Source organism: Eretmochelys imbricata, chromosome 6, assembly GCF_965152235.1.
Source record: "Eretmochelys imbricata isolate rEreImb1 chromosome 6, rEreImb1.hap1, whole genome shotgun sequence".
Classification (NCBI taxonomy): domain Eukaryota; kingdom Metazoa; phylum Chordata; order Testudines; family Cheloniidae; genus Eretmochelys; species Eretmochelys imbricata.
In genome coordinates this window covers 122,138,137-122,161,424 of record NC_135577.1, presented here as the reverse complement: position 1 = coordinate 122,161,424, position 23,288 = coordinate 122,138,137, and the positions used below count along the sequence as shown (strand labels likewise).

The following is a 23,288-nucleotide window of genomic DNA, read 5'->3' as shown; positions in this document are numbered from 1 at the left end:
CTGGCTTCTGTACCATCCTCACAAGCCATTGGTGTAACTTTGAGGGCTTTGCTATGTCGCATCTTGGCAATTAGCCGGTCCTTTTCACCTTTACAAAGAATTCAATCATACCCTGACTATTCTTCAAGCATGTCTCTCATACTTCTTTCAAAGGTTTAGAGGGATCGATCTAGATAAACGAGCAGCCTCCTGACCTTACTTGACTCATCTTGTCTCCTCGACTCATAGTAGCTTTAGTCACGGTTCCCTGGAATAGGGGCAATTTCCAGCTTGGGAATAAGGATTTTTGCATCAGTGTAATATGGCTGCAGAATGAAAAAGCCATCTCACTGCACGCCAGAGCAGAGGAAATAAGGGGCCTTTTTTTTTAAGAAAAAAACACAAAACATGGCACATATTCTGGGCTGAAACAACCGACCGACCAACCAGCTCAGCAGCAATGCCCCTTCTTTCCTGTCCAGTTCCAGAAACATGTTTTGCTAATTCCCTGTGTAATTTTGAGATCATCTGTACATGTTGATTCTGCTCACGCTTGCTGATGAAATGACCAGTAAGGCCACTTTCCCCCAGCCTGAGCTATCTGTGGCTGCATGTATTACAGCTTTGATTGCCTTTCCACCGATGGCCACACACACCCCGTCCTAAAACCTTTTTAAGCTATGGCTGCCTTCACTCCAGCCTCAGCTGCCTTCTGGCCTGTGCCCACATGTTCCCAATCTGACCCCATTCCACCCAAAACCACACATGCTGCATCCCTGACTGCCTTTTCTGTTTGGCCACATGTATCCCAGCCTTGACTTCCCTCCCCACTGATGGGGCCTTTGCTATTTATAACCATACGTAGCCCAGCCATGACTGCCTACCCATCTCCAGCCACATGCATGACAGCCTTGTGCTGGCACGACTTCTAAACCTGATCTGAATCTGGTCCAAAAAAAAAAAATCTATCGGCCACAGGTGAGGTCCTCCTCAGCACTCAAGAGGAGGAGAGCTGCTTTTGGATGAGCCGACAGCGTGTGCTTCATTTGCCATCCCTACTGCATCCCACACACTACCTGCTTTCCTGATCAATCAGATGGCAGGACACAGCCACAGCATTATGCAGCTTCCATGATGCAGAGGGCCACAGGTGTCTGTGACGCTTATAACAGCTAGTTACCAATTGTGAAAAGAGACAGACACTCGATTATTATTTCTCTAGTACCGCTAAGAGGGCAGAGCTCTGCATGATAGGTGAACCACACCAAACAAATAATCAGACAAGCCCCTTAAGATGCAAACGCTCCAGCCTGCTTTTCCATTTCTTTTGCCTGCTTGATATTCCAACGGCACACTGAATAAAAGCTAAGAGATTCATGCAAAGAGCATCTTAGCATTTGTCAATGTGCGTGTGGTGGCATTTGTTGTGCTGTTATAATGCTGGTGAAAACTGCACTGAATATTTAGGCTGGGAATCATGTTTTGTTGCCATTTCCATATGTTTTCCCTAAACATGGAACACAGTTAAAAGGAGGATTTTTTAAAAGAACAAGGGAAATTGGGGCAAGGAACGTACAAATGAGCCTATTATTATGTCCATAATTGGACTGTACTTGGGCATCTCCCTGTTGACAAGGGAGGTGGTTCAAGTGTGTAGTTTGTTAATTAAGCAGAACAGCTAATTTTAGCATTGACAAACTCTAGCTCCGGTAATATAACATTTACAGTTAACTAATTGGACAGAAGTCATTCTCGGTGAAGGTTTCCATCCTGAAATTAGGTGACAGCAATAATTATGATTAGTTACCATCAGCTGGAACAAAAACATTACACTGTGATCAACACAAAGTCGCCATCCATTAGAATCAGCTCCAGCTGTAACAACACGTATTCTGCATTTCAATGAGGAGCACTGTGTGAATGTGTAATCTCACTACTGTATAAAAACAAACATCATTGCGCATTACATTTAGAATACAGCATGCCTGTTTTGCCAGGATGTAAAAACCACTACACAGTGGCACATGGTGGCTGATAGCAGTGATGCAGCACAAATGCCTTCCTTTTGCTCCCTCCTCTCCCCTTGCCCCCGAAAAAGTCACTGGATATCACAACGGCTCTGCAGTCGGGTTCAAAATTCATCTTCAGAGCTATCAGCTAAGAGCATTACTCGATCTTGCATGCTGTTAAATTCCCTCTGCTAAGGAAAAGAAAAGCTTAGAGTCAATTACATGGGCAAAACCTTTCAATTCCTTCACCCGCCCCTCCCCCACTATAATTAATATAATCTAGAACAGTGGTCCATTTCAACCCAAACACACAATGATGCTCCACAATTAGCTTGTATCTACTTTATGAACCACAAATGGGAACAGGAGAGTGGTCAGGAGAGCAGATCTGGGTTTTCTTTACATTTGCTGTACCTTTCTTTTATGCCTTTTGGAGCCGTTTCTCCTTCGGCGATTCATGATCTTAATGCTGTAGAGCGCTCCCAGGATAAACAGGGCTCCAGCTATTCCAACCCCCACAGGAACCAGCATCCCAGACATGTATCCCGCCTACATGAAAAGGAGACAATCACAGCAATACTAAAGAGGCAAGCAATTCAAGATGGTCCTTTCTCCACTAGCGTAAGACTGCAGTGTATTTCTATGCTTTATTTTACAGTATGTTCCCAAACACAACCAAACACCCTTGAAAAAGTGGGAAGGGCTCAGAATTATTTATAACACCACCTTGCTCTTATATCATGCTTTTCATCAGTAGCTCTCCAAATACTTTATAGGAGAGGTATCATTATCCCTTTTAAAATGCATGGAGATGCAACAATATAAATTGTCTAGCCTTCAGGTATACACATTTATCAGCCTCAGCTTTCGCATAAGAACATAGGAGCTGACAGACTAGATCAGACCTGAGATCTTCTCCAGTTCCTGACTCTAATAGTAACCAGAGCCAGCTGCTTCAGAGGAGGGTGTAAGAATGCTGCAGAAGGCAGAGGTGGGATAATCTGCCCCCCACATCAATTTTTAGTGAAAGCAAGATAATTTGCTATATAGCCTAAGATGAGGCTCTTTGCACGATACCTGGCCTATTGAGGTGTTTGTACTGCGCTCAGCACTATAGGATCTGAAGATTAGGCACAGACTAAATGAGTTTCAGACAACATCAACTCCCTCCCATGTTTTAAATCCCTGCCTGAGCCAAACTTCTAAAGCAGGGGTGGCCAACCTGGACCTGAGAAGGAGCCAGAATTTACCAATGTACATCGCCAAAGAGCCACAGTAATATGTCAGCAGCCCCCCATCAGCTCCCCTGCCCTGCTCCCAGTGCCTCCCGCCCACCAGCAGCCCTGCCGATCAGCACCTCCCTCTCCCTCCTCGCACCACCTGATCAGCTGTTTCGTGGGGTGCAGGAGGCTCGGGGGCGGGGGAGGAGCGAGGGCATGGCAGGCTCTGGGGAGGGGGGTGGGAAGGGGTGGAGTGGGGTCAGGCCTGTGGCAGAGCCAGGGGTTGAGCCGTGAGCACCCCCCGCACATTGGAAAGTTGGCGCTTGTAGCTCCAGCCCCGGAGCTGGTGCCTAGACGAGGAGCCGCATGTTAACTTCTGAAGAGCCGCACGGGGCTCCGGAGCCGCAGGCCGGCCAGCCCTGGTGTAAAGGGTCAAGTTCCATTAAAAACTCTGGGTTGAAGTCACCACTGTCATATGTGGCTGCAACTCCACTGACATCACTGGAGTTACCTGTGTACGTCAGGGTGAATTTGCCCCTTTGCCTGTTTAAGGCTGGCTGGGGTTTAGAGTTGGAATGACTCTTCGCTCACTCCCAGCCTGTGACCAGCTGTGCTCCAAAGGCTGCACAGGGACACTGAATAACAAAGGATTTGACAACAGTTACCACCGTTCTGTACTCTTCAGAAAGGAAATAAATGAGGCACTGGATTGCAAATGCTGTGGGCAGGTGGTGCAGTGTCACTGTTAACAGGGGACCGTGGGGGAGAGAAAAAAGCCTGGGTTGTAGGCCTATAACTAATTGTGTGCCTAGACGGGCACGTCAACAGGCCCATTGCATGTTGAACACCACACCCCTGACATGAGGTGTGCCTAAATCAGAGCACAGAAATAAAGGGGCCTGGGCTTACGTGAGCTCAGGGTAGGGAACAATTGGCCAGGAGCTTCAGTTCTCTTATGGAATCACGGCCATTTCTTTGCACTCCCTGGTGCGTGGTTAATTGTGCGCTGCTGTGTGCTTAAAATGCATTCTTTGAAACTGAAGTCCCACTCAGCCAGGGCTAACGTCACCCTCCACTCAAAGGCCTTCTGTCCCACTTAGTTGGAGACTGGTCCTGCTTTGAGCAGGGGGTGGGACTAGATGACCTCCTGAGGTCCCTTCCAACCCTGATATTCTGTGATTCTATACGCTAGGCTGGGTCTGCGCCGGTGTGCACACATGTGTGGGCATGAGGAATAGCTGTTGTACAAGGATGTCGGGGGATGTGAGTACACACGTGTGTGCATAGTGTCTGTCACTGTGCAAACATATGGCTGCAGAGAACAATGGTCATCCTCCATTTTGGAAGGCGGGGTTCTGGACTGCAGAGAACAGGACACACTGGCTTGGTGCAGGCTCTCATTGCTGGGCTAATACCTACATAGAAATAATTAGGCTGTTAAATACAAGCTCTCCATTCTGTAATAAGGAGGACACCACGTAGACGGGGGCCACACTGGCATTGGCAGGGAGTCTCTGCAATGCCTACTAAAGCTGGGCAAACAATGGATATTTCACTTTGCTGGAAATTCTGGGGGAGGGGGAATTGTTTCAGGTCAACCCAAAATTGAACATTATTAAAATTTAGGGCAATTGAAAAGGTCAGGACAAAACGCTTCAACTAGAGTGTTTCGTTTTGATTTCAAGTCTCCCTGCCCTGTTTTAAAAATAAAATTGAAGGTAATTTTGAAAGAAAAAGTTGCTTTAGATCAAAAGTGTCAAAACAAAAACTCACGATTTTCTTCCCCCAACTGAAATAAATCACCAAAATCAGCACAAATTTGCTCAATATTCTGCTCAACCTGGATCGGCTGTTTCCACCAGTACAATGTTTTGGCTGAAAAATTTTGCCCAGACCCCAGAGGAGGTCTCTGTACTAGCTTCAGATAGGCCCAGGAGGACGGAGGTGCTGTGGACATGGTAACAGGGCAGCAACAGGACCTAGGTTTAAACTGACCCAGTGGCCCAAGATTTCCTGCCCAGAGGGATGCTATTCCAGCCCAGCAGCTGACATAGTGGCTGGAGAGGAGTTGTACGACTGTGCCCACAGATTGGGGAAAGACGGTAAATGCCCAACTCTATCCCGCTCCCGCTTGATTCCATGCACAAAGCCAAATTACTCTGCCTGTCTGTAAGGATGGGTGACTTTCCTGCTGCATAATTTAAGTGGGCAGTACAGTAAAACTAAGGGAATGCTGTTATCACAGCTGAGACGCGACATGTAACTCAGCCAAGAAAAGAACACCCGCTGTGAGAAATGCAGCTAGGATAACCTGATTTAAATTCGCTACTGATTATAAGCAAATTTGCATTGCCTGGCAGTTTATAATCTGGGAAATGGCCAGTAACCAAAAAAAAAAAATGAATATTTTGGAAATAACTGCTAGATTTACAAAAACACTTTTTAAAAAATGTGTGTTGTTTTACATTTTACTGTTTTAAATGAAAATTAACCCACATTTTTAGTGCTCCTACGGTTTGGGTGCACCCAAAATTTGCACGTACAAACAGCTCTGGCATTGCACACACAGCTGAGTCAGTCAGGTCCTTACCCTTCCATATATGCACACACAAATGCAAGTGTAAGTGTCCAAAATGGTTTTGACACATGCAGATGGATACATGCACAATTCAGAGGCCTGCTGAAAATGGGGGCCTTTTAGTTTTGGTCCTCATTCATTTGCAATCATACACATTCAGCTGAGGGAGTCTCAGGCTCGAACAGAGGTGGGCAAACTACAGCCCAGGGGCCGCATCCAGCCCTCCAGACATTTTAATCCGGCCCTCGAGCTTCCGCCGGGGAGCGGGGTCCGGGGCTTGCCCTGCTCCAGTGTTCCAGCTGGGGAGTGTGGTCAGGGGCTTGCCCAACTCCGTGCTGCTCCCAGAAGCAGCAGCATGTCCCCTCTCCGGCTCCTATGCGTAGGGGCAGCCAGGGGGCTCTGCACACTGCCCCTGCCCCAAGCACTGCCCCCGCAGCTCCCACTGGCCAGGAACTATGGCCAATGGGAGCTGCAGGGTGGCGCCTGTGGACAGGGCAGCGCACAGAGCTGCCTGGCCGTGGGTCCACGTAGGAGCCGGGGGGGGGGACATGGCGCTGCTTCTGGGAGCTGCTTGAGGTAAGCGCCGCCCAGAGCCTGCACCCCTGACCCCCTCCCGCACCCCAACCCCTTGCCCCAGCCCGGAGCACCCTCCCACAAGCTGAACTCCCTCAGTCCCAGCCCGGAGCACCCTCTTGCACTCCTGACCCCTCATCCCCAGCCCCACCCCAGAGCTCACACCCCCAGCCGGAGCCCTCACCCCCCACCCCCACATCCCAACCCCCTGCCTCAGTCCAGAGCCCCCTCCCGCATCCTGACTCCTCATTTCTGGCCCCACCCCAGAGCCCACGCCCCAGCCGGAGCCCTCACCCCATCCCGCACCCCAACGCCCAATTTCTTGAGCCTTCATGGCCCGCCATACAATTTCCATACCCAGATGTGGCCCTCGGGCCAAAAAGTTTGCCCACCCCTGAGCTAGAAGAATCTGACACATGCTTCTTAACCATAATTGCTTTTCTTCCATAAACCGCTAAGTGGAAAAATGCTATTTGGCACGCATTGCCTTTGGATTTTAATCTGGAGAATGAAAACGCATACTTTCCCCTGCGAAAGAAGTTGTTAGTGAGAGCTGATTTATACACTGTCCACATCATAAACCCCTGTTAATATCATGGCTCTCTTTGAGCTGTTACAGGACTGTAGCCTTGTTGGTCCCAGGACATTAGAGACAAAGTGGGTGAGGGTCCAACAAAAGATATTACCTCACCCACCTTGTCTGTCTGGTACAGGAATGGCTCTTCCCATAGTAACAGCTTTATCCCTGTATCCCAAGGCCTGAGGAATGTGTTTGCCGTTTGTTTGCATTCACTGTGTGTTTAATGGCACATTACCGCATGCTGCAAGTGCATTTTTTGAAAGCGTAGCCTCCCTCAAAAGGAAAGTTACTGCAAAAGGAGGTTCGGAAGAATACAGTTGAATGGCTAAATTTCAGAGTTAATTAAGGTGCCTTAATTGTGTGACCTAATTAATACACTATGGGCATTTCTATTCCTGGAACTTTGCTGTGAGTGCAGACCACGAGGGGAGGTTGAAATGCTTGCTGTTAGCATTAGCCCAGGCATGGTTTCCAATCCAGAAAGCTGTGTTTGTTCTGTGTCCGAATCTTGATTCTCTAGTCAGCCACAACCCTAGCAAATCTGTGCTCCTTTCTAGAGCTTCCTCATGCAATTGTGTCAGGGTCCTGTATCCAAATGCCTGCAGTATGGGCTAAATCCTGGCCCTACTACCTCACACCCTAGCCCGTGGAGTACTGCATGTATACTCAGTGGGAAACCCCACTTCCCGGGCGGCTGTGTAGCCACTTCTCTGCACCCAGCCCTGGGGGCGGAACCTGACTGCTCCCATGAAGGTGATGTTTGGCAGGGAGTAGGGCCTGCCTGACTCCACAGGGCTTGGAAGGGTCAACAACATAGGACTTTAAAGAGGCCACACGGGCATCACTCTACATGCTGGCTGCACGTGGGATAGAGCTAACTGGGGCAAAGAACCCCCCTCATGACATTTGGAAGAGGGGGAAGACACTCCCATGATCCCTAACCCCCCCAAAACCGAAGAAGAAAGGGGACATCAGTTTAGTGACCCCTTATCTGACCATCCCCTGTGGCATTTCCACAGCCCCTGAATGGAGCCCAAAGACAGGATTGCATGGATGGCTCGTTTACATGCACTCCCTGCCTCCCAAAGCGGTTCACACAGCGTTCTCGCAGAACCACGGCATACTCCCTTCGGCACAGGACCTGAGCCATCAGAGGTCAGATGGGCTGGTGGAGAATTGGGACAGGAGGCAGTAAGGGGTTCAGGTGGCCAGAATTTTGCCGTATACTAGTCCGAGTGCAATCCTGAGCAGAGAAGAGAAAATATTAAGCCTAAATCTTACTAGGAGTCTCAATCGGAAAAAGGATACAAGAGGTTGAGTGCGTAGTTTTATTTAGCATTTTATGTTGGGGTGTTTATTTTTTTGAACTGGAACAAAGTGTTACTAGATAATATAAAGTAGCATGAAAAAAAAATCAGCCCAGTATAATTCCCATCCCCTGGGATGTCTGTGAATCTGAGGCAAATCCCTCCATAATGTGGACGCTAACAGATTATTTTTTTTACACTGGAACAACGGCAGTAAAGCCTGGGTTGGGGCACAGCAATGAAATACGGCACCAGCCTGCAACAGGCTCAATCGATATTAGAAAGAACAGAGCAATTCCAATTTGAAATTGCAGAGTGCACAGGCATTTGCAACAGGGAAAGGAAAAAGCTGGAGAGGGAAAGAGGGAAGTGCCAGGAGGAGCAAAATGAAAGATATACACTCAGTGAGAAGAAAAATGACACCAAGTCAGTGCAATGTACTGGGGTAGCTTTGGCATTAGCAGGCGACACATTTGCATGCATGCTACTCAGGACACTTAATCTTGGTCTTTGTTTTCCTCATGAAGATGGTTTTCTCCCTCCCTCGCATCTTGAGACTTTTGGGGTGGGCTGGCTGAGTCCTAGGCTAAGATGCTTTGCTAAAAGCCCCCACACTGGACCTCCTCCCTAGTACAGGCAGACAAGCACCTCAACACAGGAGGGGTAGAAACTCACCCTAATCCCCTCACACACGCCATTCCAGGAAAACTGCTATCCTGATCCCTTCTCCCCCATTATATTGATGGGCTCAGGTTCTGGTAGGCGGTGCTGGGTGGGGGTGAGTGGAACTGCTGGGATCAGTGTTATTTTCCCCTTCTGATCATTGGTCCAGGCCCTGAGAGCTTTCGTTCTGGTCTTGCCAAAAGGGGTTCTAAGCCCTAGTGAGTCACAAAAATGTGTTTCCAAGCTCAGGGGCCACCTGATTTATTCTTCTTTGGTTTCCATTTCTTTGTTGTCAATGAAATAACATTGCAGTAGCTTCACAACATTACAAAATTTGTATTTCTCCCTAGGCAATGTCTGAGAAGCTGTTTGAGTCCCACCCTGCGGTTGGTGCAACAGGTCCTCCTTGAGTCCACCGATAACTCCCCAGGGAAGTGAACAGAACACTGGTGCTTTCGTTGCCCCCACAACCTCCTCTTGGCTTTTCTGGGCGGTTGCAGCTCCTCTTGAACATCGAGCCAGCAGCCGCCGCATGGCGCACGTGCTCTCTCTCTCGCACGCATGCACACTCGCTCTCTCTCGCACGCATGTATGCACGCTCTCCCTCGCATGCACGCTCTCTCTTGCACGCTCTCTCACACGCATGCACACTCGCTCTCTCTCGCACGCATGTATGCACGCTCTCCCTCGCATGCACGCTCTCTCTTGCACGCTCTCTCACACGCATGCACACTCGCTCTCTCTCGCACGCATGTACGCACGCTCTCCCTCGCATGCACGCTCTCTCTTGCACGCTCTCTCACACGCATGCACACTCGCTCTCTCTCGCACGCATGTATGCACGCTCTCCCTCGCATGCACGCTCTCTCTTGCACGCTCTCTCGCACGCATGCACACTCGCTCTCTCTCGCACGCATGTATGCACGCTCTCCCTCGCATGCACGCTCTCTCTTGCACACTCTCTCGCACGCATGCACACTCGCTCTCTCTCGCACGCATGTATGCACGCTCTCCCTCGCATGCACGCTCTCTCTTGCACACTCTCTCACACGCATGCATGCTCTCTCGCGCGCTCTCACACCCGCGCATGCTCTCTTGGTCTCTCTCACGCTCTCTCTCTCGCTGTCTCACACATGCGCCCTCGCATGCTCCCTCTCTCACATGCACTCTCTTGCTCACACGCCCGCGCCCTCTCGTCTCTCTCTCGCATGCATGTGCTCTCTCTCACTCGCTCGCACGCACGCAGGCTCTCTCTTGCGCGCGCACCCTCTCGCTCTCTCGCTCGCACGCGCGCAGGCTCTCTCTCTCACACCCTCTCGCTCTCTCACGCACACTCTCTCGCGCGCTCTGAGGTGGGTGGGTTCCAGAGCTCTGCCTGCAGCCCAGGCCCGAACGTCTACGCTGCGATGAAACAGCCCCAAAGCCTGAGCCCCGTGAGCTTGAGTCAGCCGGCACTGGCCAGCCGCGGGTGTCTAATTACAGTGTATACACAGTAAAGATGCACCCTTACACTGTGCTGGGAGAGGGATTCACTGCTGAGGTGAGGCCTGAAAGGAGAGGGGAGGAAGGCAGGGCAGCAATCAGAAGGACAGGGGTTTAGAACAGGCACACGAGTGGTATTAAGGAAGGGTGCTGCACTAGGACAGGGGAACATACACTATCATAGATTGTGTCCTAGAACAGTCACACTCGCCCTGTGCTTTAGAGGTGCATGTTCGTGGGGGTACGTCATCTCAGTCTTAGGTAGAGCAAACAGCACTAGGGCACAGGCGTGCCACTCCCACAGAGCAGACCTACTGCGATCCCGTCCCAGGCCTCCAGGGAGACAAGAAGGAAAGAGGGAGAAAAAAAAATGTCAGCCTTTCCAGCAGCTGGGAATGGAAAGAGAAATGCTCCCTCCCTCTCACCAACCAGGAGATGGAAGGAGAGAGATGAGAAGCTATCCAGCCCGATCATAGAACTTCCCCAAAATAACTTCACCGGTCTAGACTTCTTTTTTCCAAAAGTCCAAATTTAATTGTCTTTAAAATCAATCAAGGGAAATAAAGAGCTTCCTACCTTATCTTTTAGCTTTTCCATCCAGCTTCTCACTAAAAAATAAGGAAGAGAAAAATATATGAATTGCAGTCATAATTTGTATCTAATTAATATAACATAAGTAACAATGCTGTTTACAAATAGCCACAGTAAACTTGACAGATGGGTAACATTTTCATTAGGTTTCATATTTTCTCAGTTATTAAGTAGACAGAATGCAGCAAATCAGCCAGAAAAGAAACTTTAACAAATTCCGCTTGATGGGAGATGAACTGGCATCGTTTTGCATGATCCGGGCACCACTGGTCTCAAGAGGGAAAAAGAAAAGAAGACGAAGATGAATGTTCCACGATCGGTTCCCTCATCCCAGCAGTTCCCAGCATGTGTATAGAGTTTGCAAGGGAGAAAAATCTGGTGGTGAGTGGTCAATTGTAGATTCGCCAGGCAGTATGACTGTCTGCTTCTGTTGAACTCTCCCATTCAGAAGGATTCTTTTCTCTGTAAAAGGGTATGTTTATCTTGGAGACTGAAAACTCCTTTTCCCATTGGGTTCACAGATAGCTTTTATGCATAGGGCTGCATTCTGGCTTGTCCAGAGTGGGTGAACTAGGATGGGAGAGCATTTCAAGGGTCTTCTTACTCCAGCTACGTGTGATCAAGGCAGGATGTTGACCTAGCATCCCCTGAGTACTGCGGTGAGAGGGAAGCCAGGTCTGCGTCCCCACTGCCCACCTGCTGGCCTCTGGTGCTGGAAGGGACATACGCTACACCTTTCACCAGCTGGTTTCAGGAGCACTGTTCAGCATGTTCCCTCAAGCAGTCCCTGAGGCAGTCTGCTGGCATCTGCCTTGGAGAAATTTGCTTAGCCCCTACAACTCTGCACATATCCACAAAGGAGAAAGGGCACAATTTGTCCCTTAGATTGAAGAGTCTGCAGAGTAGGAAGTGTGTCTTACTCTGTAAGATTTTGCAAAGTGTTGTGTATGTTTCCAGTGCTACACAAGTCATTATTAATTATTTATAAATAACCAAGAGAGTCATTCAAAAACAGAGGCAAGTCAAAGTCACAGTTCTGGCCACCCGTGGCAAACAAAAGTGGCCCTGCCTTCTGACAATACAGGAAAATCCATGTTTGAAAAGCACATGTTGAAAACAGTCTCTCTGAAAGGTCTGTTATGCCTGTTCACTAGTTTTATCCTGCCTTTAAGATGCTCACATCAGCTAGTCTCTACTCCAGGTCCCCGTTACAAAAAAAAGAAATCCCCTCCTATCTAGGGACTGCGGAGAAACTCATCAATACTGCAGAACTGCTGTAGAAGGAACGTGTGAGATGCATGACGAGTGCTCAGCACCAGTCCTCTGGCTACTGAATTGCTTCTGTGACTGACTTAATTCAAGACACCGTAGAGAAGTTTCTTCAGATTTCTACTGGACTGAAATTGTGCTCCTGGCATGTTAACTGGCAACAAATGGAGGTTGCTGTGCCCTCTTGTGACAAGAAACCTGCAAAGCAGATATGGATGCAGCCACTAGTGACATGAGTTAGATACTTGCCTTCGGCTGAAATAGCAGAGATACTGATTTCGGACCCTAGTGCCCCCAGTTCAAGTCTCAGCCCCAGGAAGGTTGGATTCACCAAAGACCCACCTATCAGACTAATGGGAAGCTATTTTCTGAGCCAGCTGCTCACATTTGCAAGTGCAAGTCATCTGTCCATGCACAAACGAGATAATTCCCTGTTTCTACCCAATTACAGGAAGGTCATGCAGGGTGATGTGGGACTATCTGGTTGCACACAGCTCTTAAAATGTGGCCCCTTAGGGAAGGGGCCTGCTCCAGTCTCCTTCCCTCTCCCACAATGTTTCCCACTGTTGTACCCACTAGTTCAATTCTACTGATCACAGAAAAGGTGGGAGCACGAGCGGAGACCAGCTACTGGTGCATTCAGCACCGTATTTCTTACCATTGCTCGGAGTAAGCCTAGAAGACATGGTGGTTAAAACACCTGTGGCCACCGGTGAACATTCTACACTACACAGTCTGCTCTTGCTACCACTGAAGGCGCTGAACTAGCAGCCGCAGGAATGCTGTGTGCTGGTGAGAGGACTCAAAAGACTTTGCAGACTTATACTGCTGTGTGGCTAAGGGACATCCAAGGAGCTCTCCAAGGTGCTGCATCAGCACTGGTCTGTTTGGTGACTCCTAGATGAGCTGTCCCCTTGCAGGTTCATTGCTATGGCGGCTGGATTTGCGATTTTCCTGTGGAATGGAGTACATGCAGTCCCACGGGGAGCAATACACCAGTCCGGGGCTTCGTTAGGTCAGTCATGGGACTTTATTGGAACTGGGAGTATCCTCCCAAGGGATTTCTGGTTTAGTTACAAATGCATTGCAGGTTCATGCTATCACCAGCTGAGAGTTTCAGAGTTAAGATAATTCATGTCATATCAAAGAATTAAACCCTGCTTCGTGTCATGCACTATGGACTTAAACATCAAGATAATCTCAAAGAGCTGAAAATGATTAACAGTGGGAGCACCATTTATTAATTCTACTGGTAATGCTAGATTCAGCCTTAGGGCATTGAAGACAAAATGCTTAGCCTTTGGGACATCTGCCATCGTTTTATATGGATGTTTCTCTCATACGTAAGAGGCAGTGGACTAGTGAAAACCAGTTCTTTTATCAATGTCCAATGATTACGTTTTAAACAGTAGTCAAGGATCCACTTTTCACTGTGGAAGAGATTAGATCTGTCCATAATTTTGGATGGATGAGTGTTCATTCAGGTAATACTTTCCCCAAGCTACAGTAGATCCCAAATGTAATCTGACACATTTCCATTATGGAGAGATACCTGATTTATAAAGGATACCTCCCTACAGGGCATCACTTCAAGGATTTCACTTGCAGTATGAGAGTCTGCCTGTTGGCATATTAAAAAAGTGCCACTGAAAGCCCTTTTACCAGACAATCTAAGGCGGCTTAGAGCATCAGAATGTTATGGGTTATACGCCTTGCATTAACAAAGAAAACAGAAGTAACAAAACGGAGGTTAACAATGGACAAAGCATGAAATTCACAAGTGGCCTTGTAAATAACCTGCAGGTAGTAGATCAAGAAATATTAAGGGTCATGTGTGATAACTTTGCAGCTGCAGCCTTGTTTACTAACATTTACTAGCATAGGAATTGATGCTTAGTCCATTGTTAAGTTCTGTTTTCTTTCATTGTTTGTGCAAGGCCTACATGGGTGGGTGAGAGGGTATAGCAATGCGGGGCAGGAGTGAATGGGCTTTAAATCTGTCAGATTAAAAAATAGGGATAGACAAACTGGGTGGGAAGAAATAAGATCCAGGCCAAACCCTCTCATGATTACTAACCTAAACTAAGCCACTTTTAAAGGTTTGGATCAATTTGGATAGTCTCCCTTCAATAATCAGTAATTTCTTATGTTAACATAGCACCTTCCATACCTAAACAAATACAGTGTACAAAGTCTCTCACACACACTTTGAAACACAGCCATGGAAGAAATGTGGCAATCAACAAGTACATAGTCACACTGTTGTTTAGATCAGGAAGAGGCATATACAGTATCTAACTGAACTGTTCTAACTTATGCCAGTGGGCTGGAGCAGAAGCAGATACACTCTGTGACTTACACACACACACCCCCCACACACAGATGCCTTCTTCTCCAACCCCTTTCATGGGTCTTCAACAGCATTTAAGAAGTGCTGGCTTTGAATTGGATTCCCTTTTGAATATTAGGTTAAGCAAAGGAAATATGGAGAGAAAAACATAGCTCTATGCTCCCCGCATTGTGCTACTCCATGTAAAACTAAAGTGTAACTTTCACTTGCATGTCAAGGAGAAATACTACTCTACTGCCTCAAGTGCCCCGCACTAGCCCTGAGAGTGTTAAAACCAGCCTAGGGAGGCTGAGCAGCAGGCAGCCAAAGGAGTGGCTGCAGGGGAAACAGTCAATTAGGGTGGTGGCTGCAGACATTTAGGGCGGTGGCTGCACCAGCCAATCAGCACCCAATCAGCCCATACAAAAGGAAGCTGCAGACCAGAGGGGGTTAGTTTGCTGCAGGCAGCCCTAGGGAGAAGACTGGCTTTCTAGGGGGCGACAGCGAGACCAGCACCTGGGGAAGGACAGGTGCTAGCAGGGACCCAGGGAGCTAGCTCCTGTCGTGCTACCTGGACTTACAGGCTTGAGGCCCTGGGAAGAGAGCAAAGGGGCTGGGGGCAGGAGCAGAAGAAACTGAGGCTGCAGGGAAGTGGCCTAGGGAATAGAGATAGTGAGCAGGAAGGAAGATGCAGCAGGAAGCTACTGGCCATGGCCCAGAGTAGTGGGCACGAGTGGCCCGGCTGTGGACTGCCAAGCCACTGTGAGGAGTGACCCCGTGACACCTCATTATATTTCAGTGAGCAGAAAATGAAAGAAAGCAGGTGATATCTGACACACGCCATCGCATGGGAAAATTCTATTTAGAAAACAAAAATATTGGGAAAAAAATATGGCAAATCTTCAAGTGAATTCTGCTAAAAGTTGCATACAGTAATAAAAGAACCAAGCTTCTTAATTAACTAAGCTATTATTTTTCCATTCCAGTTTCCTATGCTAGATGCAGTAAGAGTCTAATGAATTCTCAAACTTGTATTGGAATGGCTGTAGGTCCAAAATAAAATTCAATGCACATTTTGAAGATTTAGCTGGAAGTCGTAGATATATACACATAAATATAGCTTGTTAGAGCTTTAATTATACTAAATTTGCCTTAACTCAAGTTAAGCACAAAACCCATTTGTTATCTGTTTTTCACAATAATTACATTGCAGTAGGAATCTCATGAATAGAATGACCTACTTCCTTGTAAAAGAACAATTGAGCATCTCTAAAGCAGCAATTAATGTAAGAATATTTGTAACAATTCTTATATAGGAGGCTGATACTTTCACTGGGGAGAGGATCATGTAACAGTCTAATCCCTACTTTCAAAGACTATTAACGCTTGCTTCAGTCTCTCACTCTTCAAAACAATACGAGCATGTCTTCTAGGACAGACGTACGTTGAGACATGGACCACTATTTGCCTTATGCACTGACCATCTGTTGCTAAAATAGGCCCCAGTTCAGCAATGTATTTAAGTATGTGCTCAAGTTACTAATGAATAATAAAGTGGCCCAGCAAAAGGCCTCTACAGGTCCATGTAGATGAGCTGACTTCAGACTCTGGAGACCATGACATCCACCAGCGTGCGCAGAGTTTTTGAACTGAACAGCATATGGCGATGCTCTAGGACAGTTTATTTGCTATTACATTAACAACGCTTGTTATCCTTGCCCTTTCACTGACTGGGATTTTCAAAATAATTTCCTAGCTCATTAACTTGTGGATTATGGTGAATTACAAAGTATTGATTTTATTGTGAGCCAACACATAAAACTAATTTTAGCACTAAAGGGGAAAATGACAGAACTGTTGTGATTAAAAAAAGCATGTACTGTCCAATTATTTTGAATATACAAATATGGAAAGTAAGATTGATAACTGGATAAACTGTTCTTACAGCAGGTGCAGTTTGTTTAGCTACCATTGATTAAGTATGTGAATATAGCCTCTATTATATGTAATTATTCATAAAATATTAGTATTCTGTCCTGATCTTGAAAGGGGAACCTTAAAGATAATATCTTCACATGAAAATGAAATCTACCTTGAGAACTCTAGTGACTGTCATTTAAATCTTTTAGAGATTAGCAAATAATTTCTGACAATTTATTAAACTAGTTTTGTCTTATTCCTGCTCCCAAAATGTCTGAACAGATTGCAACATTTCGATGGATTGCATTTACAAATTTCTGCACTGAATAATTCTTTGTCTTTAGCTTGCTCAAACTGAGCATACTAGAACTAAACATGCAAGTGAGGGATTATCAGAAGCTCACAGTGTTATCCAAACTCAATGTGGAGTCTGAACCATTGACTTCAGCGGGAGTAGAGTTGGCCAGCACTGAGATTTGTTGAAAATTCCAGGCATAATCTATAAGTTTCACTGTAATTTATATAATGTATTTCATGCAACTGTCATTTAAATAACATATGTAACTTATGTGTAACTAAGGTAACTACCCAAGAAAGCATGGATTTTGACTTGCACGCATGACTGCAATAGTCACAGTTTGAGCAGTGTGGGTTAGTAATATATGGCAAGCCATCCAATCAGGGAGCAGAACTGTGAGTAACTTATGTCTGATCAACACAGTGAGAATTTCAAAACTGGGTTTTTCACAAATATTTGCTCATTCAAGCTAATCATTCACATCTCACCAGTATTCGTGCTAGTAAAGTCAGGGCACTTGAAAATATGCAGAAAGTGAAATTTCCCCATGTTCAAGGCCTAGACACAACTAAAATTCCACTTTCAAGGCTTATTTTGAAGGTATAAGTGGGACATGGCAACACATTAGTCTTCTGCTGGCCTGCTGCATGGATGAACTTGACCCAATAAGCATATGAAGTGTCACGAACAACACTGAATCAAAATTTGTTTGCACGAACAAATATTTGCAGATGCTTTTGTCCACTGCTTATAAGGTACACACAGTTTTCACACAGATGGTCATCCAGTGGTTAGGGCATAAGCCTAGGACTTGGGAGACCTGGGTTGGATCCCCTGTTCCACGACAGCCTTCCTTTGTGACCTTGGGCAAGTCATTTAATCTCTCTGTGCCTTGGTTTCCCATCTGTACAATGGGAATAATAGCAATACTTCACAGGGATGCTGCGAGGGTAAATACATTATGAATTGTGAAGTGCTCAGATACTATGGAGATGTGGGCCAGACAAATACTACAGATTGAAAGCCTTGTTCTGTTGATTCTAATAAAAATGTAACAAGCTTTGGGAAAGATAAGAACCTTGATAACTCCACTGAAACAGACTTAGCTCTGATAAAGACGTCACTGATCTAAAGTCACGCATATTTGGATTGCCTCTCTTTATAGACAGGAGAGATTAGATATGATTTACAACACAGAGGAGAAAAGGAGCTTTGGAAGCTACCTCTGATTTAGTTTTTGCAAAAACTCTCTGGCAACATACATCCCACATGAATTATTCAATGGAAGGTGCCAATACTGAAAGTTCTGTACCAAAAGAATAAAAGATGTTTGAACGACTGACCACATCTGCAGACAGTCTGAACTACAGCTCAGTCACCTTTCTTCCTAAGCCAGAGTGCATACTGCAGCTGGTACCCTACACCATTCATTAGTGCTAACGATTAAGAACTACTGACATGATCCTGCTCTATCAATCAGGGTCAATTTTAAATTCTGGTGTGTGTCCAAAGAGAGGCAATGAATTCTATACCAGCAAACTGAGGCAGTACTGTCCATTCTTCCTTTCTAGAATGGATGCTTTAAAGGTAACAGACCATATTCAGAAGTGACATGTTTGGTGGTCGATGTTAGCTCCTCTTACACACTCCCTTGGTCATAATTACACTGGCTGAACTCCTGTGTCTAAGTAGGTGTAATTTGCAAACCTAGGAGCCAGAAGAAAGTCTAAGTTCCAGTTCCATGCTGGGCAAGGACCTCAGCCTAACTCTCTGAATGGGTAAGCAATGCACACAAGCTCTGGAAAACGGGTACTTCACATTCGTCAATGGCTATCACCAACTGTGGAGAATGACAGTCTGAAAAGTCTTACCCAGCCTCATTCTGCCAGAAAAGATGATGACTGCAATATACGGCCTGGAGGGTAGGGTTAAAGTGGGGTAAAGTAAGGCTCAGACAGAGGCCTGAAGGACCCTTCCAAGGAAAACAAAAAATAACCTAAGCACATTAATTATAATTTCCTCCCCTGAATCCTCATATGTGGCCCTTAATCATGTTTCTCACTGTTCCCAATACTTTCCACATCCAAATGAACTCAGAGTCACTGACCTAGTTTCATGAACCCTCCTCTGTGTTATCCCAAAGCTGAGTAGCAGTACATTGGCCACACCCCAGACCTCCAGTATTAACTCCATCCACAGTGAACTGTCAAATTGCTTTGTCAAAGGCTTTTTCCGGCTTCCCTCGCTGCTCCCTTCAGAATTCTGGAAAGTAACTCCTCTGGGCTTCCTGCTTTGTCCACTTTTAATAATTGTAATAACTGTAATTACCTAATTATCCACTCCAACGCAATGAGAAAAAGACTAATGTTTCTGTTCACTTTCCCTTCCTCCTCTCCCCTCCCCAACTAAGAAAATGCATTTCCCATCCGAGGATGTTACCTTCTGGTGAAGATTAATAAATAATTGATTCCGGCTCTCACAGCAACAGAAGTCTTCTCCATCATTCACGTGCCCCTGATGCTTTACATAGCATAGAAACCAAAGTGACAATGTGCTTGTTCTATCATTTTTAATTTTTTACATTTGCCATCTCCAAATAACTATATTTTTACAGCCATAGGACAGACAAGTTATACCCCTGATTATTATACATGGCCACGATTTCAAAACCAACACCTGAAATTCTATTCACAAGCTTTTCATTGACAATTAAATGTGCATGCAAGTCCCACACATCAATAACACTCAGCCACAATCTTAAAGGCCAGTGTTGAAAGTCTAGCATCAAAACTCCAGGTATATACCCCCAAGCCATCGTAGCAGATAGTGTCAAAACCAAGAGTTCTGAAAGATTCAATACAACCCATAGGTAAAGGTCGTTTAGGGTCCAACCCTGCAGCCCTTACTCAAACCCAACACTGAAATTAATAAGATTTCTGCCTGGGATAGGACGGCAGGACTGAGTCCTCTGTGGGTTCAAATACGCAACCCCCCTTTTTCTTCCTGAAGTAGATGAAACAAAATGGAAGAGGCATCGCTTCAGGGACTGACATACGATCAGCTCCTTCATTTTCCCAGCTGAATATCAATAGTCAGAGGCATCCAAAGATTTTTAAAGTTTAAAAACACCCAGGTTCTGATGAATTAGGGCATCAGGCAAAAAACCCTAAAAATGGAGCTCAGGCAGAAAGCACAGAGGCTGAAGTCTTAAGATCCTGACAATACAAAATGTTGTTAGCTATGCATGGTGACAGCTCTGAGTCATGCCCAGTCGTTTCACATTCAGGCGTGTCACACTTTACTTCCCTACTCACTCACTGATCAGTGGACTCAGAGCTCCTACATTCTGCAGGCTGTCCCTGCCACCAGCTACTCCTGCAATCCTGTGGAATTTCTTAACCCTTCCCCCCTAACTTAGGGTAAAGCCCTGCAGTGCATAGGAGGTACTGAAGTGTTAGGGTTTGAAGAGTACCCCTCCAGGAACTCTCCAGGTAGCTTTTAAGCCTCACAGCACTCCTCTGGCAGACCTCAGAAATTCTGCAGGAACATACTGACTTCCTAAGCTCTGTCTGATACTGGGCTGGCATCTCTCCCCCTGAGATAGGTATAAAGTCCACAAGCCAGACCCGATGGTATCATGGGGTCTGGCTGAACCAGGCTTTTGTCATGAGGTTTGTTTCTATAGTTCAGTTTTGTGCCCACTGATACTGTGCCCCCATTTAAAAAGTTCCCAGAAGACTTTGGCTAGGGAAATCCACCAAGCTGCCAGACTTCCAGACAGAAGCTGAAAAGATATTTGTTTGGAATTAGAAAATGCTTGTACAGGGCTGCAAGCAGCGCTACGCTTTCCTCAAGGGTGAAATTGCTAAAGTGCATTCTGGGATAATCATCTGCCTCAAAGAAAGCACTTGGCTGCCCAAAAATGGGGGAGTGAAAGGTTAGCGTGCAAAGCGGTAAGTCTTCTCCAGGAGTAGGGTGAGATACACCTACAAGGCCATTATAGGGTTGCCAACACTTTGGGATTGTCCTGGAGTCTCCAGGAATTAAAGATTAATCTTTAATTAAAGGCTGCTATGCAATGAAGCCTCCAGGAATATATCCAACCAAAATTGGCAACCCTAGCCCATTCACACCTTTGGCCTCTCTGCCAAGACTGCCAACTAAGGTGCCAACTAGCACCAGTTATGATGGGGGAAGCGGGTTCTTAAATGTAGACACCCATCTGATCAGAGCTGGACTGAACCATGACTCATTTAATAAAGGCAACCATCAAAAAGCTATGAGATAATGACTCTGGAATTTTACAATGTGGCCTAGATGTGAAAGGCCTCACACCCCTTTGCCAGTCCCTTGCACCATGAAAACTGGCCCAAAGGAACTAAAGCAATTCTTCATTTGCAGCTCCCTCTAGGCAGACTTTCGAGGCTCTGGGCTGTACAACATGTTGCCCTCTAGCTGCATCACTCGAACAGACCATTATCAACTTTACTTTGCAGTATGGTTCATCCCAGGAAAAGGATGGACAATGCAAAGCTTGGCACTGGACAAGAGCTATGTAATCTTCTTAATGCTAATGAGCATAAACACAATGACTTTGAGGACAGACGAGTGAAGGATGGTCTTAAGGAACTGGAATGGGACTCAGAAGCCTGACTCTGCCACAGATTTCCTATGTGATCTTGGGTGAGTCACTTACTCTCTGTGTGCCTCCATTCTCTATCTGTAAAACAGGAATAATAATACTTCCTTTGACACATTATGGAAGGGTGCAGAATACCTTTCACTGCAGCATGTAGCTACATGTGTAGTATACAGCACCTAGCACATGTCCCCTATCTTGGGCTGGAACCTCTATGCACTACAGTAATATGTAAAGATAATTTTTTTTTTTTTACCCAGAGTACTTGCAGCTTGCAATTAAGCTGTTATACCAATAGTCACATCTATAGTTTTTTACATGAAATATGCAGGAAGAAGTGCACACTGGTTACTGTTCTCAGAATTCAGTAAACTGCTCGTTAACTATATACTTTTAGGAGATCAGAATATTTTGTTCTAACCATTGCCATTAACTGCAATTCACATCAATATGAATTTGGATGGGAAACAATCCTGTGGTACAGAAATGAAGCTGCAACTCTGAAGACCACTTAATTTGTTTGTATTATTAATTATTTGTATTGCCATAGCACCTAGGAGCCTGGGTTGTGGTCCAGGATCACTTTGTGCTGGGCACTGTACAGACACAGAATAAAAAGATAGATTGTAAGCTCTTTGGAGCAGGGACCAAGGATAAGACAAGAGACAACAGATGGAGACAGACAGATGGGGGAGCACAAGGAACCCAAGAGAATATTGGCCAGCAGAGGTCTAAGCAAACCAAAGTGTAAAATGTTTAGATGTACTGGTCATTCAAAATGATTTTCCCCTTCTAGCCAGAATGAGAGAGCCTGCCCCCATTAAGTTTATAATTCACAATTTACTACAGCTGAGACATCGTATCCCCAAAGCAAGTGTAAAAGTGCCTTTGTCTGCAGTTAGAAAACTGGTTATTAGTGGTCTTTAATGCATCTCTTAAATCTCTGTTATACACACAAAACTGTGTAATTTACTAGAGTTGTTTCTTCCAAACCCACCCACCCATCCTCCGCTTCTATACACAGAGCCATACACAAATCTCAAAATATATTATTTGCTCCCAACAAAAGAGGAATATTTAAAGGCTGAAAATCAAAAAGATTATTTTAAACTAATCCAGAGACACAAAAGGATCTGTCCTATTACATTACAGATATCACCTCTTTCTCGGACACAAATGACTTGTTTTTATGAGACTATAGAGGACAATTTTAAAAAAATGCTTCTCTCTTCATCTGCTCAGCTCTGACAAGTTAATGGCAAGATGCTGTGTCAAATCAATTTCCTTCAAAAAATGAAAATGTACTTAATCAGACAAATAAACAACAGAGAAAATGGTATTTTGCTAGGAGGCAGCATGTTTTAAGAAATCCGCACAGAAAAATATTTTCACTGGATGATAATTATAAGTTTATTTCCCTCCATACCCAATTAAACCAGAGCTGAACGGTTGGATGAACAGACAAATGTCAAATTGATGGTTATCGTTTAAGTTTTCAGACAAATGTCTGCTGTGTGAGCTTCTAATTAACCAAACTAATATTTACAGACATCTGAACAATACCATTTTTATTAACTGTTAGAGAGCCAAACTTTCCTCTGGCCACATAGCTAGAACTCTCATCCAAGTCTTCATTTCCCATCAAACTCTCCAGAGACAGAGTGTGGTCTAATGGTTAGGGTGGGTTAGCCAGAGACTGGTGTCTATTCCCTACTATGCCACAGACTTCCTGAGTGACCTGGGCAAGTCACTCAACCTGTTTCTGCCTCACTTCCCTGTGTGTCAAATGGGGCTCACAACACTGCCTTGCCTCATGGGGGCCTTCGGAGAGAAAAGACAGTGAGGTGTTCC

At 45.7% G+C, this 23,288-nt stretch overlaps 1 protein-coding gene across 2 annotated transcripts in view; it reads right to left on the bottom strand.

Moving 5' to 3' along the window:
- Nucleotides 1-1,968: 1,968 nt before the first annotated feature.
- Nucleotides 1,969-23,288, bottom strand: part of ARMH4 (armadillo like helical domain containing 4) — a 94,307-nt gene continuing 72,987 nt past the window's right edge. For both annotated transcript variants that reach the window (XM_077820591.1, XM_077820592.1), the window contains exons 5-7: nt 10,968-10,999; nt 2,403-2,537; nt 1,969-2,179 (exon numbers count right to left, since the gene is read on the bottom strand). In XM_077820591.1, coding sequence (XP_077676717.1) covers nt 2,111-2,179; nt 2,403-2,537; nt 10,968-10,999 — 236 coding nt within the window. In that variant the 3' untranslated portion in view covers nt 1,969-2,110. The remainder of the gene's footprint in view (nt 2,180-2,402; nt 2,538-10,967; nt 11,000-23,288) is intronic.